This window comes from Schistocerca nitens, chromosome 4 (assembly GCF_023898315.1).
Source record: "Schistocerca nitens isolate TAMUIC-IGC-003100 chromosome 4, iqSchNite1.1, whole genome shotgun sequence".
NCBI lineage: Eukaryota > Metazoa > Arthropoda > Insecta > Orthoptera > Acrididae > Schistocerca > Schistocerca nitens.
In genome coordinates, this window is record NC_064617.1 from 284085970 (window position 1) to 284100285 (window position 14316).

General features: G+C 40.3%; 1 protein-coding gene across 1 annotated transcript in view; it reads left to right on the forward strand.

Moving 5' to 3' along the window:
• Nucleotides 1-1005: 1005 nt before the first annotated feature.
• The window catches only part of LOC126252773 (nucleolar GTP-binding protein 1), a 67977-nt gene continuing 54666 nt past the window's right edge, over nt 1006-14316 (forward strand). The window contains exons 1-2 of the mRNA XM_049953702.1: nt 1006-1174; nt 1267-1437. Of these exons, the coding sequence (XP_049809659.1) occupies nt 1127-1174; nt 1267-1437 (219 nt within the window). The 5' untranslated portion in view covers nt 1006-1126. The remainder of the gene's footprint in view (nt 1175-1266; nt 1438-14316) is intronic.

Genomic DNA, 14316 nt, shown 5'->3' on the forward strand with positions numbered 1-14316 from the left:
GTTACAGTGTACTGCCTGTTAAGAAACGTCGTAGCTCGCTACATGGCCACAGTGGCATGTCGAGTAGTCCCCTGTTCGATATGTCGGTGGAATTCAACGTTGCGAAAGGGGTTTCCAATTAGAAGTTCTGAAATACTCGCCTGTCCTACCCTTGCAGCAGGGAGGTGGGATACCACATGACATTGGATATTAAAGGGCCATTGAATGGCATGTCATAAATTACGATTGTGTACCCATTTCTATTTCTCAGATTATAGCGTCATCTGTGGCGAAATAAAGAAAATGCTTGAGACGAAAATGTGTATATTTTGCTGTAGTATCGCAATTTGCAATAAAAAACGGGGGTTACCGTTGAAGACTTCAAGGTTGGGGGACGGGGGGAGGGTCGAGTGTGGTATAGTTGAATGCCCCCCCCCCCCCCCAGAGACAAAAAAATTGGAATTATAACTTTTACTGATCCGATATTTCAATATCTTCAGTTTAAATGAACACGCTGTATATCACATTGTTATTATTGTATTTTCAGAAGCTGCGAAAGTGTATTTACAGCCCACTGTTTCAAGTTCTTTTACAGTAAGAAAATGAAAACACACTGAAATCGATGATGTACAACAGTAATTATTCCACGAGAACTGCGGTAGAATGTGATATTTCGAGATATAGCGACCAGCGAACAGTCAAAAGGTGACATTCAGAGGTAGGGAGAAGACTAGTTGCAAAACGAAGTACAATCGAGTTGGACTTCTTGTGGCGTGAAGGAAGTTGCGTTTCTTGAGGGATACCCCTGAAAACAGGTTGCTCACACAAGCAACTGTGTCACTTTAATAACGTTTGTGAACCCGGCTAATTCAGGTCTGCGGAATCCTGGTTTAAAAGCACTAGAGTTTTGAAATTTTGCTTGCGCAATGTTTATTCAGATATCTGTGGAAAAAGTTCTTTGTATTAGTTCTGGTTTTGCAATCGCAGTGGCATGTCTTTGCTCCACACACTGCAGAGATCTCTGGTAATGTGTTCTAAAGGGTGGGGGAATGAGTGGAACATGTGGTGAAGTGTACTGTGGTGGAATCTGTAGATAAAAAGTAAACTTTCGGAAGTTATCGGAACTGTTGTCCAAAAATCTCTAAACATGGCGATGTATAATTTTAAAAAGATTGCTGTCGTACCGCCAGCAAAGGTAAAATATATTTTTAATTGGTGCAATGTCAAAAATGATAACTTGTTTACGTCGAAACATACAGTGAAATATACTACTGTTTTGCATTTTAGGATTTTATAGATATTACCCTCTCAAAAACACAACGGAAGACGCCAACTGTTATTCACAAGAACTACAAAATATCAAGAATAAGGCAGTTTTATATGCGCAAGGTGAAATTCACACAACAGAATTTCCACGATAGGCTCTCCGAGATTATACAGGACTTTCCGAAACTTGACGTAAGTTTTTTTTCCTTTTGCTTTATTTTATATTACAGAGTGAGACGAACTGAATAAAAATTTTTGACTTTTAATTTATGACAAAAACGTGCCTGAATGATGACTCGTATGTAAGATTCAGTGATGTGTGTTTGCATATGTAGGTTGAAGGAAAAAAATTTGAACACTAGTTTTTGTCACGGCTTTTCGAATTGAAGTTATTTGGACGACACTTAAAAATTCTCTTAAAAGTTTAGTGTCAAGTGCCTCTCTCGGTTTTGTTATTGTCTACATTTTAATTCCATTTAATTTATTATTATTAATCCAGTTCGTCCACAGGTTTTAGTTTTGTTAAGTATTTTACAGATATTCAATTTGTCCCTTTCGTTAATGGTTGCTTGCCCAGTGTTGCGACACATTTACATGTTGCACATTTAATAAGAGATGTTTCAATGAAAGTTGATTTTCCAAGTCAGACTGGTAGCCAGTTCATGGATGGTTTTCAGATGGAAGGTATAAAGTTGAATACTCTGTGAATTAATTTGGATAATTCGTTTATTATCAGTTCAAGGGCAGTTTCATGTCCCAGACAATACATTTGCATGAAATCTGTCTATAGAACTTTTCTCCCCCACCTTCAAATGGCTGTATTGGACCACATGATGTCCCACAGTGTGAGGGCACCACACTGCTGTTTGATACCTGCAGTGGTGATTGAAATTTGCAATGATTTACCAACCACAATCCCGTGTGTTCTGATTTGGAATGTTATGTCTGTGGTCCACTTCAGGCAAATGTCAGGATAGACTTGTCAGTTCCTCTGAATTAGTGCTTCATCAGTCAATAAAATATTAAATCCTTACAAGGAAGGAGTCTCACTCCTGTTGGATTGTTTTGACCATCTTCAGATTTGGAAATACGGAAGCGTCCGAGCCCACCCGTCTGCTTTGACCCATGACGTCACAAATATGGCGGAAACAAAAACAAACACACACACTTTCCACAAGAAGCCTAATGACACTAATGGGACAAGCGCGGGAAATGGGGTGTTTTGGGTGGGGGGCAAACTAATTATAAACAAATTTAGACGCCTTGCGTAGCTACAACGTGTAAGTGAAGACATCCGTGCATGATTACCCACCCACCTCCCCAGGGGTCGCAACCCATAGAAGATAAAGATGCTTCAGTAGCTGATTAGTGTCTTTTGTCTTTTAAAAAAAAAAATCTCACGGGATAGAACGAACTGATCAGAAAGATAAATATAATAAACTAAAACAGAAATTGGAGGAAACAGATAATTAAAATAAATAATAAGTGTTTTTAAATTTAAAAAAAAAAATCTCACGAGATAGAACGAACAGATCAGAAAAGTAAATGAAATAAAACAGAACTGGAGACAGCCACACTCAAACCAAACTCCGCGCCGTCATGACGTCACACACGACAACACCCTCACGTCACGGGTCAAAGCCGACGCGTGGGATCGGACGCTTCTGTCGACCCTCAGATTTTTCTCTTAAACTCATCTTGGAGACGCTGTATAATTTGAAAGATGCAGGTTGTCCTATGAGTTTGCTCTTTTAGTATCATATGTACATTTTCTTTGATTAAATTACTCTATAATGAACTGAATACCTTCAAATTTCTAACTTATCCTGCAAATCTTGTTTGTTGCAATTCTTTTGAGTGGGATGTTGATGTTTCCTTACTTCTCTTATGCTCAAATTTCCATTTCTTTTCGCGTAATGTATTCAGCATGCTTCATGATATATGTGGTTTTGAAATAGTAACTTGAGTGTGACTATGTTTACCATGTTTCTTACATTTTAACCTTCTGTTTCAAATCTCATAGGAATTTGAGAAAAATGTGAGGGTCCTACATTCTCAGGAAGGCCCGAGTCAGGTCATTGTCACGCAAACTGCAACAAGGATCTTAATTGGGGCTGCTTTTCTGATGTGTGGTGATGTGCAAACAATGGGGCTGTTGTGTCTCCAGGACCTGTGGGATGATCTGTAGCTTATTTTTTTTACAACTGTGTGTATGGTATCCTTATATGCTGTTGCCCGATTTATAGTCCCAGCCACATAACCCAAGTGGGCCCCTACTAGGGATTGCCACTTTACTTTACACACTGCCATTGATACTGCATCACTGCTGTATGCACATCATTCTTGTACAATAATTGAGTAGTTTTCATTTTTCCAATGCGTAATGTAAATGTTCAACACATTTTCCCATTAGTTTTGGCCAAGTTGACAAATGAAGTCAGCAGATCAAATATTGCCTCAGTGAGGAGTATTACCGTATATTACATTATATGTATGGTGAGAGTATGTGTGGGTGCCTGTTTGGTTGTGATGTGATGTGTGTACTTTCGGGATTACAGAAGCGTCTGATTCCACCTGTCTGCTTTGACCCGTGATGTCATCAGTATGGCTATTCTGTCTTTATCAGTTGCAATGCGTAACAGTTCTTCAGAGCCAATGTCTGAAGCGGACAGGCACACTAAGAACACCACCACCCTTGTACCTTACAGTGTGTGTACATTTCTTCACAACAATCTGGCATAACACATTCTATAAACATAAAAAAATTAGAAGCATTGAGAACACAATACTGACAAACAAGTATTAACTAACCTTACTTACTTTGAAGATATTGTTTCTTGGTATCCATAATTAACCTCTTATCAGCAGGAAATTGACACGGGATGGGTTACATGTGTTAGCATGTGACATTCATAGTAATAGATGGAAATTCTACTTAATGAAATCATGCCAGCATTAAAAGTGACTTTCAAAATGGAAAGTGTCTCAAATGGATCATGTAATAAATCACACTGCAAACCATTTTAATTGATTCCATTACCACTTTGAGTGTGAAAGGTAGTTCAAGCAAATGGAAATTTTTAAATGTGAATGCTACATCTTTGGTTGAACTAAACGAGTAAATCACACAATTCAATTTTTAAAAGAAATGGTTGGTGAAGATACTTTATGGAAGACAATGAGCTCACAGATGAATATTTATAACACATTTTTGCTCACAGTTCTAGTGTGCTGGGCGGCCTGGATGTGGTTTTTAGCCGGTTTACCTCATCCCACTGTCTGGTGCTCACATTCTGCTTCATTCTGTACATTTGCATTCTGTGCAAACATGTAGAAAGCAATCTCACATTTGCAAATAGTTTATTCTAGCCACAGATGGGTACACTAATTCCATCTTGTGAGGTGAATAGGAGACTGATCGTTGCATCCAGTGAGTGGTCTGGACCTGCATTTCTCAACCTTTCCTTCCTTTGGGTCACAGCAGAGTGCATTATGCCGCACACTTACATTTGATTTGTTTTCGTAGACACCAAAAAGCAAAAATATAAAATACAAACAACACATTTTATTATTATTGTGTTTATAATCATGTATAATGATAAAGCTTCTTGCAAATCGGACTACTCCAAGAAACGAGTTGATGGTCAATTTTTTACGTTCCGGATATTTTATCTGTGGAAGATGAGTACACACACAGTCTCATGGCACACCAATGTGTTGTGATATGGTGGTTGAGAAACAGTGGTCTAGACACTAAATGGTACAGTGTATTGGGAAAGGTCTGTTCAGATATTTGCGGTGTTTGATAATTGAATATTTTGTGGAATTTCATCGGGAAATATAACCAAAATACAATACTTGGACAAAAACAACATTTACTGCTCTTCTGAGCAAAGTGAGTGAATGAATGAATGAATGAATGTAGACTATTCCTATCTGTACTAACTGTAAATACTCCTGGGGGGATGTATGTGACTAAGTATTAATGCAGGCAGAGCAAACTTCTAAGTGCATACCCTGGGGCCTGGCCTACTCGGGCTACTGACTACTTCAGCTAAGTTCCGTTAACTCTAACTTCTTATTGCTCTTAAAAAGTCCAAACCCGAGGCCTGCCTCCTTAGAAGATCTCTCTTGGGATGACTGTGAATTCCTCATTGACGTGTGGGTGGCGTGCCGCTGTCCTATATTCTCTTGCGGCAGCTGTGCCCTTCCGCCCAGCTGGCCCCCAGTGGCATCATCTGAAGTGAGTCCACGTATGACCATGTGTGGTCAAACCAATGGTGGCCTTAGAAGAGTTTCGTGTTGGCATCTGGCCTATTCGTAGCCAGCTACCTTCCTGTGGTGGCACATTTGTATTCTCAATCAGAAACTGCTTGCCCTGCCTCCTGCTCTTTTGTCATTCTGGTGCTTCATTATCCATATACCTTCCTTCACTCAAATAAAAAATTTTTGAGGGGGTGTCCTCAGTGACTACAAATTTTTAGAAAAGTTTTATTTGGTTATTTTTTAAAAAAAAGTTCTTTTACAGTGATGACAAAAAGAAGTACATAATCGCTTTACGATTCAGTTTCCTGGAAGAGACAGACATCCACCAAACAATAAATGTACACTTTCTCTCATGATTACAGTTCTGTTTCCTGGAAAGGATGAGTATATGCTTTATTTACAATTGTATTGACAATGATTTTACTCTTACTTTTGCTACAAAATTTAAAGGTTGTGTTTTATCCTCACCTCTCAAATATCTTGCATCGCTTTGCACATGCCTAGCAGATATTTTCCCACAATAAACGTCACACACTGCTTGAATGCAGTGCTCTCTACAACACTTATGCTATTTACAGAGACAATATATAATAACTGTAGTCGCTATGCCAGAGCTCGTGGTACTTCTCTCGGTCTCTGTTCAATTTATCAAACTTCTGTCTGGTAACTTTAGTTTTTACGTGCAGTCCTTTGGAACTTTTCAGACTGATTGCAGCATCTTAGCTTCACACATCTCATGGTCAAGTATAAATATGTCAAACAATGGAAAATCCAGGATGGAATGTAACAGTATTATGAAAAAGGAAAGTTGCCACTCACCATATAGCAGAGATGCTGAGTCGACTCTGCTATATGGTGCGTGGCAACTTTCCTTTTCATAGTATAAATACTTCCTTACAGACTCTGAGATTTTGATTGTTTTTTAGCTGTAGTTGCACGCTGCTAGGCTTCACATATTTCTGTTTTGCATAACCAGTTAACAGTATCTCCTTTTCATGGGCAATGTGTATAAAGAAATGCCTCCATCTGTCCACTTCCAACAGCAACGTTAGTATTCTGTACAGGTTATTCACACAGTCTTCGATTAATGGAATATTGAACACACAACTTTAGATGTTCCCAGCAATGAAAAATCCTGGTGAATAATTCTGCTCAGTTGCTTACAGCTATCCAGCGTAAGGGAGACAGGGAACCTTTCATCCTTGATGTCATCCTTGATCGGTTTTAAGTACTTTACAATCTTAACTGGATTGATCAGATAAGGTTCTAGAATACCTTCCTGTGTATTTACAGTTGCTGATATTAAAGTGTCTTATTCCCATTCTACTTCATTGAAAATGCCGGTAAGTTGTATAAGCTGTTTATTAACAGTGTTAAAAAAAATTTTCTCTCGGCAACCATCTGTTGTCGCTGCTTTCATGTTCTGCTATGTCAGCACAGCTGTTTCACTCGGCCCATTAAAATTTCCTCACTTTTTTCTGGGGAGGTAACAATTCGATTAAGACTAGTTAAGGTTGCTTTAAATGTTGCCATGTGCTCCTTTTTAAGTCTGAGCAACTGTTTCCATTCCCCTTCTACTACATGTGCCTTCACCTTGAATTAAGTGGTGTCATCCTCACCTAATGTTCTGAACAATATTTTAGTTCCTTCTCTCGCAAAGTTTAAATGTGCACCATGCCAGTTGGCACCTTGTTGTTTTTCAATTTTTCCTACATTCAGATATGATACCTGTTCCACTCTTCTACGTTCTGCTGCTCTCATATTCAGCACAACCAATCTTCCTTTACAGAGTTAGATTGCTTGTCTCACAAGAATCTCCGTGTGCTCAAATTTCTCCTGCTGCTCTGTTGTTGTTGTTGTTGTGGTCTTCAGTCCTGAGACTGGTTTGATGCAGCTCTCCATGCTACTCTATCCTGTGCAAGCTTCTTCATCTCCCAGTACCTACTGCAACCTACATCCTTCTGAATCTGCTTAGTGTATTGATCTCTTGGTCTCCCTCTACGATTTTTACCCTCCACGCTGCCCTCCAATGCTAAATTTGTGATCCCTTGATGCCTCAAAACATGTCCTACCAACCGATCCCTTCTTTTAGTCAAGTTGTGCCACAAACTTCTCTTCTCCCCAATCCTATTCAATACCTCCTCATTAGTTACGTGATCTACCCACCTTATCTTCAGCATTCTTCTGTAGCACCACATTTCGAAAGCTTCTATTCTCTTCTTGTCCAAACTAGTTATCGTCCATGTCTCACTTCCATACATGGCTACACTCCATACAAATACTTTCAGAAACGACTTCCTGACACCTAAATCTATACTCGATGTTAACAAATTTCTCTTCTTGAGAAACGCTTTCCTTGCCATTGCCAGTCTACATTTTATATCCTCTCTACTTCGACCATCATCGGTTATTTTACTCCCTAAATAGCAAAACTCCTTTACTACTTTAAGTGTCTCCTTTCCTAATCTAATTCCCTCAGCATCACCCGACTTAATTTGACTACATTCCATTATCCTCGTTTTGCTTTTGTTGATGTTCATCTTGTATCCTCCTTTCAAGACATTGTCCATTCCGTTCAACTGCTCTTCCAAGTCAGTTGCTGTCTCTGACAGAATTACAATGTCATCGGCGAACCTCAAAGTTTTTACTTCTTCTCCATGAATTTTAATACCTACTCCGAACTTTTCTTTTGTTTCCTTTACTGCTTGCTCAATATACAGATTGAATAACATCGGGGAGAGGCTACAACCCTGTCTCACTCCTTTCCCAACCACTGCTTCCCTTTCATGCCCCTCGACTCTTATAACTGCCATCTGGTTTCTGTACAAATTGTAAATAGCCTTTCGCTCCCTGTATTTTACCCCTGCCACCTTCAGAATTTGAAAGAGTATTCCAGTCAACATTGTCAAAAGCTTTCTCTAAGTCTACAAATGCTAGAAACGTAGGTTTGCCTTTTCTTAATCTTTCTTCCAAGATAAGTCGTAAGGTCAGTATTGCCTCACGTGTTCCAACATTTCTACGGAATCCAAACTGATCTTCCCCGAGGTCCGCTTCTACCAGTTTTTCCATTCGTCTGTAAAGAATTCGCGTAAGTATTTTGCAGCTGTGACTTATTAAACTGATAGTTCGGTAATTTTCACATCTGTCAACACCTGCTTTCTTTGGGATTGGAATTATTATATTCTTCTTGAAGTCTGAGGGTATTTCACCTGTCTCATACATCGTGCTCACTAGATGGTAGAGTTTTGTCATGACTGGCTCTCCCGAGGCCATCAGTAGTTCTAGTGGAATGTTGTCTACTCCCGGGGCCTTGTTTCGACTCAGGTCTTTCAGTGCTCTGTCAAACTCTTCACGCAGTATCTTATCTCCCATTTCGTCTTCATCTACATCCTCTTCCATTTCCATAATATTGTCCTCGAGTACATCTCCCTTGTATAAACCCTCTATATACTCCTTCCACCTTTCTGCCTTCCCTTCTTTGCTTAGAACTGGGTTTCCATCTGAGCTCTTGATATTCATACAAGTGGTTCTCTTCTCTCCAAAGGTCTCTTTAATTTTCCTGTAGGCAGTATCTATCTTACCCCTAGTGAGACAAGCCTCTACATCCTTACATTTGTCCTCTAGCCATCCCTGCTTAGCCATTTTGCACTTCCTGTCGATTTCATTTTTGAGACGTTTGTATTCCTTTTTGCCTGCTTCATTTACTGCATTTTTATATTTTCTCCTTTCATCAATTAAATTCAATATTTCTTCTGTTACCCAAGGATTTCTATTAGCCCTCGTCTTTTTACCTACTTGATCGTCTGCTGCCTTCACCACTTCATCCCTCAGAGCTACCCATTCTTCTTCTACTGTATTTCTTTCCCCCATTCCTGTCAATTGTCCCCTTATGCTCTCCCTGAAACTCTCTACAACCTCTGGTTCTTTCAGTTTATCCAGGTCCCATCTCCTTAAATTCCCACCTTTTTGCAGTTTCTTCAGTTTCAATCTGCAGTTCATAACCAATAGATTGTGGTCAGAATCCACATCTGCCCCAGGAAATGTCTTACAATTTAAAACCTGGTTCCTAAATCTCTGTCTTACCATTATATAATCTATCTGAAACCTGTCAGTATCTCCTGGCTTCTTCCATGTATACAGCCTCCTTTCATGATTCTTGAACCAAGTGTTAGCTATGATTAAGTTATGCTCTGTGCAAAATTCTACAAGGCGGCTTCCTCTTTCATTCCTTCCCCCCAATCCATATTCACCTACTATGTTTCCTTCTCTCCCTTTTCCTACTGACGAATTCCAGTCACCCATGACTATTAAATTTTCGTCTCCCTTCACTACCTGAATAATTTCTTTTATCTCGTCATACATTTCATCTATTTCTTCATCATCTGCAGAGCTAGTTGGCATATAAACTTGTACTACTGTAGTAGGCATGGGCTTCGTGTCTATCTTGGCCACAATAATGCGTTCACTATGCTGTTTGTAGTAGCTAACCCGCACTCCTATTTTTTTATTCATTATTAAACCTACTCCTGCATTACCCCTATTTGATTTTGTATTTATAACCCTGTAATCACCTGACCAAAAGTCTTGTTCCTCCTGCCACCGAAATTCACTAATTCCCACTATATCTAACTTTAACCTATCCATTTCCCTTTTCAAATTTTCTAACCTACCTGCCCGATTAAGTGATCTGACATTCCACGCTCCGATCCGTAGAACGCCAGTTTTCTTTCTCCTGATAACGACGTCCTCTTGAGTAGTCCGCGCCCGGAGATCCGAATGGGGGACTATTTTACCTCCGGAATATTTTACCCAAGAGGACGCCATCATCATTTAATCATACAGTAGAGCTGCATGTCCTCGGGAAAAATTACGGCTGTAGTTTCCCCTTGCTTTCAGCCGTTCGCAGTACCAGCACAGCAAGGCCGTTTTGGTTAATGTTACAAGGCCAGATCAGTCAATCATCCAGACTGTTGCCCCTGCAACTACTGAAAAGGCTGCTGCCCCTCTTCAGGAACCACATGTTTGTCTGGCCTCTCAACAGATACCCCTCCGTTGTGGTTGCACCTACGGTACGGCCATCTGTATCGCTGAGGCACGCAAGCCTCCCCACCAACGGCAAGGTCCATGGTTCATGCTGCTCTATCAAATTGAAATAACTCGCTGTTCTCCAAGCTGCACTGTAAACTTTAACTTTGCCTATACTGTCATAATACAGTCCAGGTGATTAATGAAATTTCATTGTCTTTGTGAATGGCAATATCTGGAATTAGAAAAATTTCTTCAGTCTGTTAGCATGAAGCTTAAGATACTTTCATTTCTGGCACTTTATAATGTTGGACTCCTTCAGTCATGTTACTGTGTACTATCCTCTATGTTGTTTTGTAGTTTACATGATTTGCCACATTGTATGCTTTCATCAAACAACAGAACTTTATTACCAAAACAGAATTGCTTAGGATTCTGTGTTTTATGATAATATTCCTTGTTTTGCATTACAGATTCCGTTCTCTCTCGCATTGGTGCATCTCTTGCATGCACTCCTTCAGTTGTACCACATAATGATCAAAATTATACATCAGTCCAGCCGGATCTTTTTGTAGTATCCCAGGAATGTTACGCAGTCTTCCAAAGAATAGTTGACGTGGCATGTATCCCGTTGTAATGTGTGGTATCATATTGTACACAAAAACGACATACAGAACCCAACTGTCCCAGTCTGATTTATTTACATAATGTTGTAACATCTCTGTTAATGTTCAATGCGACCTCTCTAATGCTTCTTTTGTTTGAGGATGGTAGCTGTCAGTCTGTATTTTCTCAGTCTACAACAATTTGCATATTCTTTTTATGACTTTGCTTATAAAATTGCTTCCAGTGTCACTTAACAGTGCTGACAATATTTTGTATGTTACTGTAATTCTCTTGACTTGCACCTGCACTGATGTGCTGTTCAATAGGTTCAGCTGCCCTAAACTTGGTCTGCGCATCCTGAAACGTATTAATTTACTTGTTTCCTTGGCTCATCTGGTTCAAAGGACCTACTCAATAAATGTCACACTTCTCAAATACGTGTTCAGGAGAATTTCTGATCTTTAAAGGCGTCTTTATATGGTTCTTAGTGAGTTTATTCTTCTGACACCTCTCACATTCCTGGTTATATTTCTCTATATCCTCTTTCATACCGCTCCATACTCAGTGCCTTTTTATTTGTTCATAGGTTCTCTCTATGGCTTGGTGGGCTCCCACTGGAGGGTTTCAATATTCCAGCTTTTTTGTACACAGTTTTTCTCCCACCGATTTCACTTCAGCTGTCTCCTGTTGTGGATCCTTGGTGTTAGGACCTGCCACCTGTTTGCACATGTTACAGTTTCGCTGTCTTTGCTTGCCTGCGTAACACCTTCCTCTTCTGCTGCCTCTTGACTATGCTACTGTCACCTCCTGGATGTGTGCCTGCCACCCTGACCTCTCTCCCGCATGAGAGTGCATCAGTAACTTGATTTCTTTTGTAACTTTTATACATCATCAAACATATTTCTCCAGCTCTGGCTTAAATCTCATTAGTCTGAATGACTGATGTCAAGGGATTGTGGTCAGTATATATCAGAAACATTCTGCAAAAAATACGGTCTACAGCATTTGACTACCCAACAAATGGTTAACACCTCTGTCTCAGTCGTACTGCACGTTCTTTCTGCTTTATTCAGTGCCCCCAAGGTGTACAGGACAGGTAGGTCGCTTCTTATATTTCCTTTTACCTAAGACTGCCCCAAAATAGGAATCTGACTGGCATCTGTGGTAATTATGAAGCCCTTTTCAGAGTACGGGTACAGCAGTATTGGTGGACTGATCCGCTTCTCTTTCAGATCCAGAGCTTCAAACTCCTGGCCAACAGGACTCGAAGTGCACACTGCTTTTTACAAAAATTCACATTCGTCAACTTGTACCTTTAGATTGCCATTCAAACACTTCTATCAGCTGCACATTATGTTCCTCTAAGGAGATGCCAAATATCATTTCATCCAAGTAAATGAAAAGGTAGTCACCTTGTAGCCCTGTCAAAACGGTATTCTTCAATTTCTGAAATGTACTTGGAGATATTTTAAGGCACATCAGAATTCTTTTGTAATTGTAATGCCCATATGGCATACTGAAAGCCATCTTTTCTTGATCTTTTTCATCTAATAAGACCTAGTAAGAGCCTTTTGCTAAAGTGAAGGTTCAGGAGTATTTTGCCTTTCAAAGATCAAGAATTTTGTCTATCCTCAGCTGTGGATAAACTGAATTTAGGGGATGTCATTTAGTTGCCTGTAGTCAGCAACTGCTTGCCATTTTTACTTTCCAGTGCCATCAATTGCTTTTGGAATCATTATCAATGGAGAGTTCCAACCAATTTCCTTTGGCACAGTGATGTCATCCTCTGACATTTTTCTTTAATATCTTGTTGCAACTCCTCTTTATGTGCTTGCTGTATTGTGTGTAGTCACAAACTAATTATTCTGCCTTCCATTTCCAGTAGCAGGTTGATATCGTACCCACCATTATACATAGTACATAGTTCCATAAAAATTGTGTTTTCTTCCACTTTGAAAATGCCTCACAAGGATAATTTTTTAGCTTGCTTATTTGTGCTTCAGCTGTGTTCTATCTTTACCAATGTAACCCACTCTGAATGATTCCCACTCCAGTTCTGCCACTATCAGCCATAAAAATTCTACTGACACATTCTTATTTATAGTGTTCTGTATTCGTTATGCAGTTTCCTGCTGGTAATTTCACCACATGCTCATTTAGCTCCTATTTCTGGATTATAGCCTCTATCATTCCATTCTCCTCCAGTCTTAATGTATCTGCACACCCCTTGTTTTCGAATTCATACTATTTTCTTCAGTTTGTTCAGCTACTCTCTGGTGATAGGGATTGCCTGGTTGTACTGTAAGTCGACAGTTCTCCCTCTCCCTCTCCCTCTCCCTCTCCCTCTCCCTCTCCCTCTCCCTCTCCCTCTCCCTCTCCCTCTCCCTCTCCCTCTCCCTCTCCCTCTCCCTCTCCCTCTCCCTCTCCCTCTCCCTCTCCCTCTCCCTCTCCCTCTCCCTCTCCCTCTCCCTCTCCCTCTCCCTCTCCCTCTCCCTCTCCCTCTCCCTCTCCCTCTCCCTCTCCCTCTCCCTCTCCCTCTCCCTCTCCCTCTCCCTCTCCCTCTCCCTCTCCCTCTCCGACTTTCACTTTTCTATATGCATTTTGCTTCATGCACAAAACTATATGAAAGAACCTCCTCTTTCCTGTGGAGCTCACTCTCTTGCTCTGTCTTCATTCCTCTAGAGCCTTTTGTGCAGTGTCTGCCTATTCCAAAATGTCCTCTTTTCTATACATGCATGTGCGTAGCTCATACTCTTTCTTTTGTCCTTTCCCTGATGGCATAATTGATTATGACTTGATTTTCCTTAAAGAAGTCTCTCCCCACCAGCCTGTCAAATGCCAGATCCTCATCTTCCCAGATTATGTGGTAGCAATGCCTCACTTACATTCCACTTCTCGTCCACAATTTGAAGGATGTAGCTGTTCCTGTCTTTGTAACTCTCACAGCAGCTTTGCTCTTTTTCTGCCTGGTCCTAGTGGCATCATCACGTATGACCAGCCCAAAATGTGGCTGAGGCTGTAGTGATTTGAGAATTTCGGTATAAATTCTAGAACCACTCGGCCTTCTACCGTCTTGAACACGATATTTTAAATGAGAGTGTGGAATGGTAGAATCCTACCTACTGCGCATCACATGTCGTGTGTGTGTGTGTGTGTGTGTGTGTGTGTGTGTGC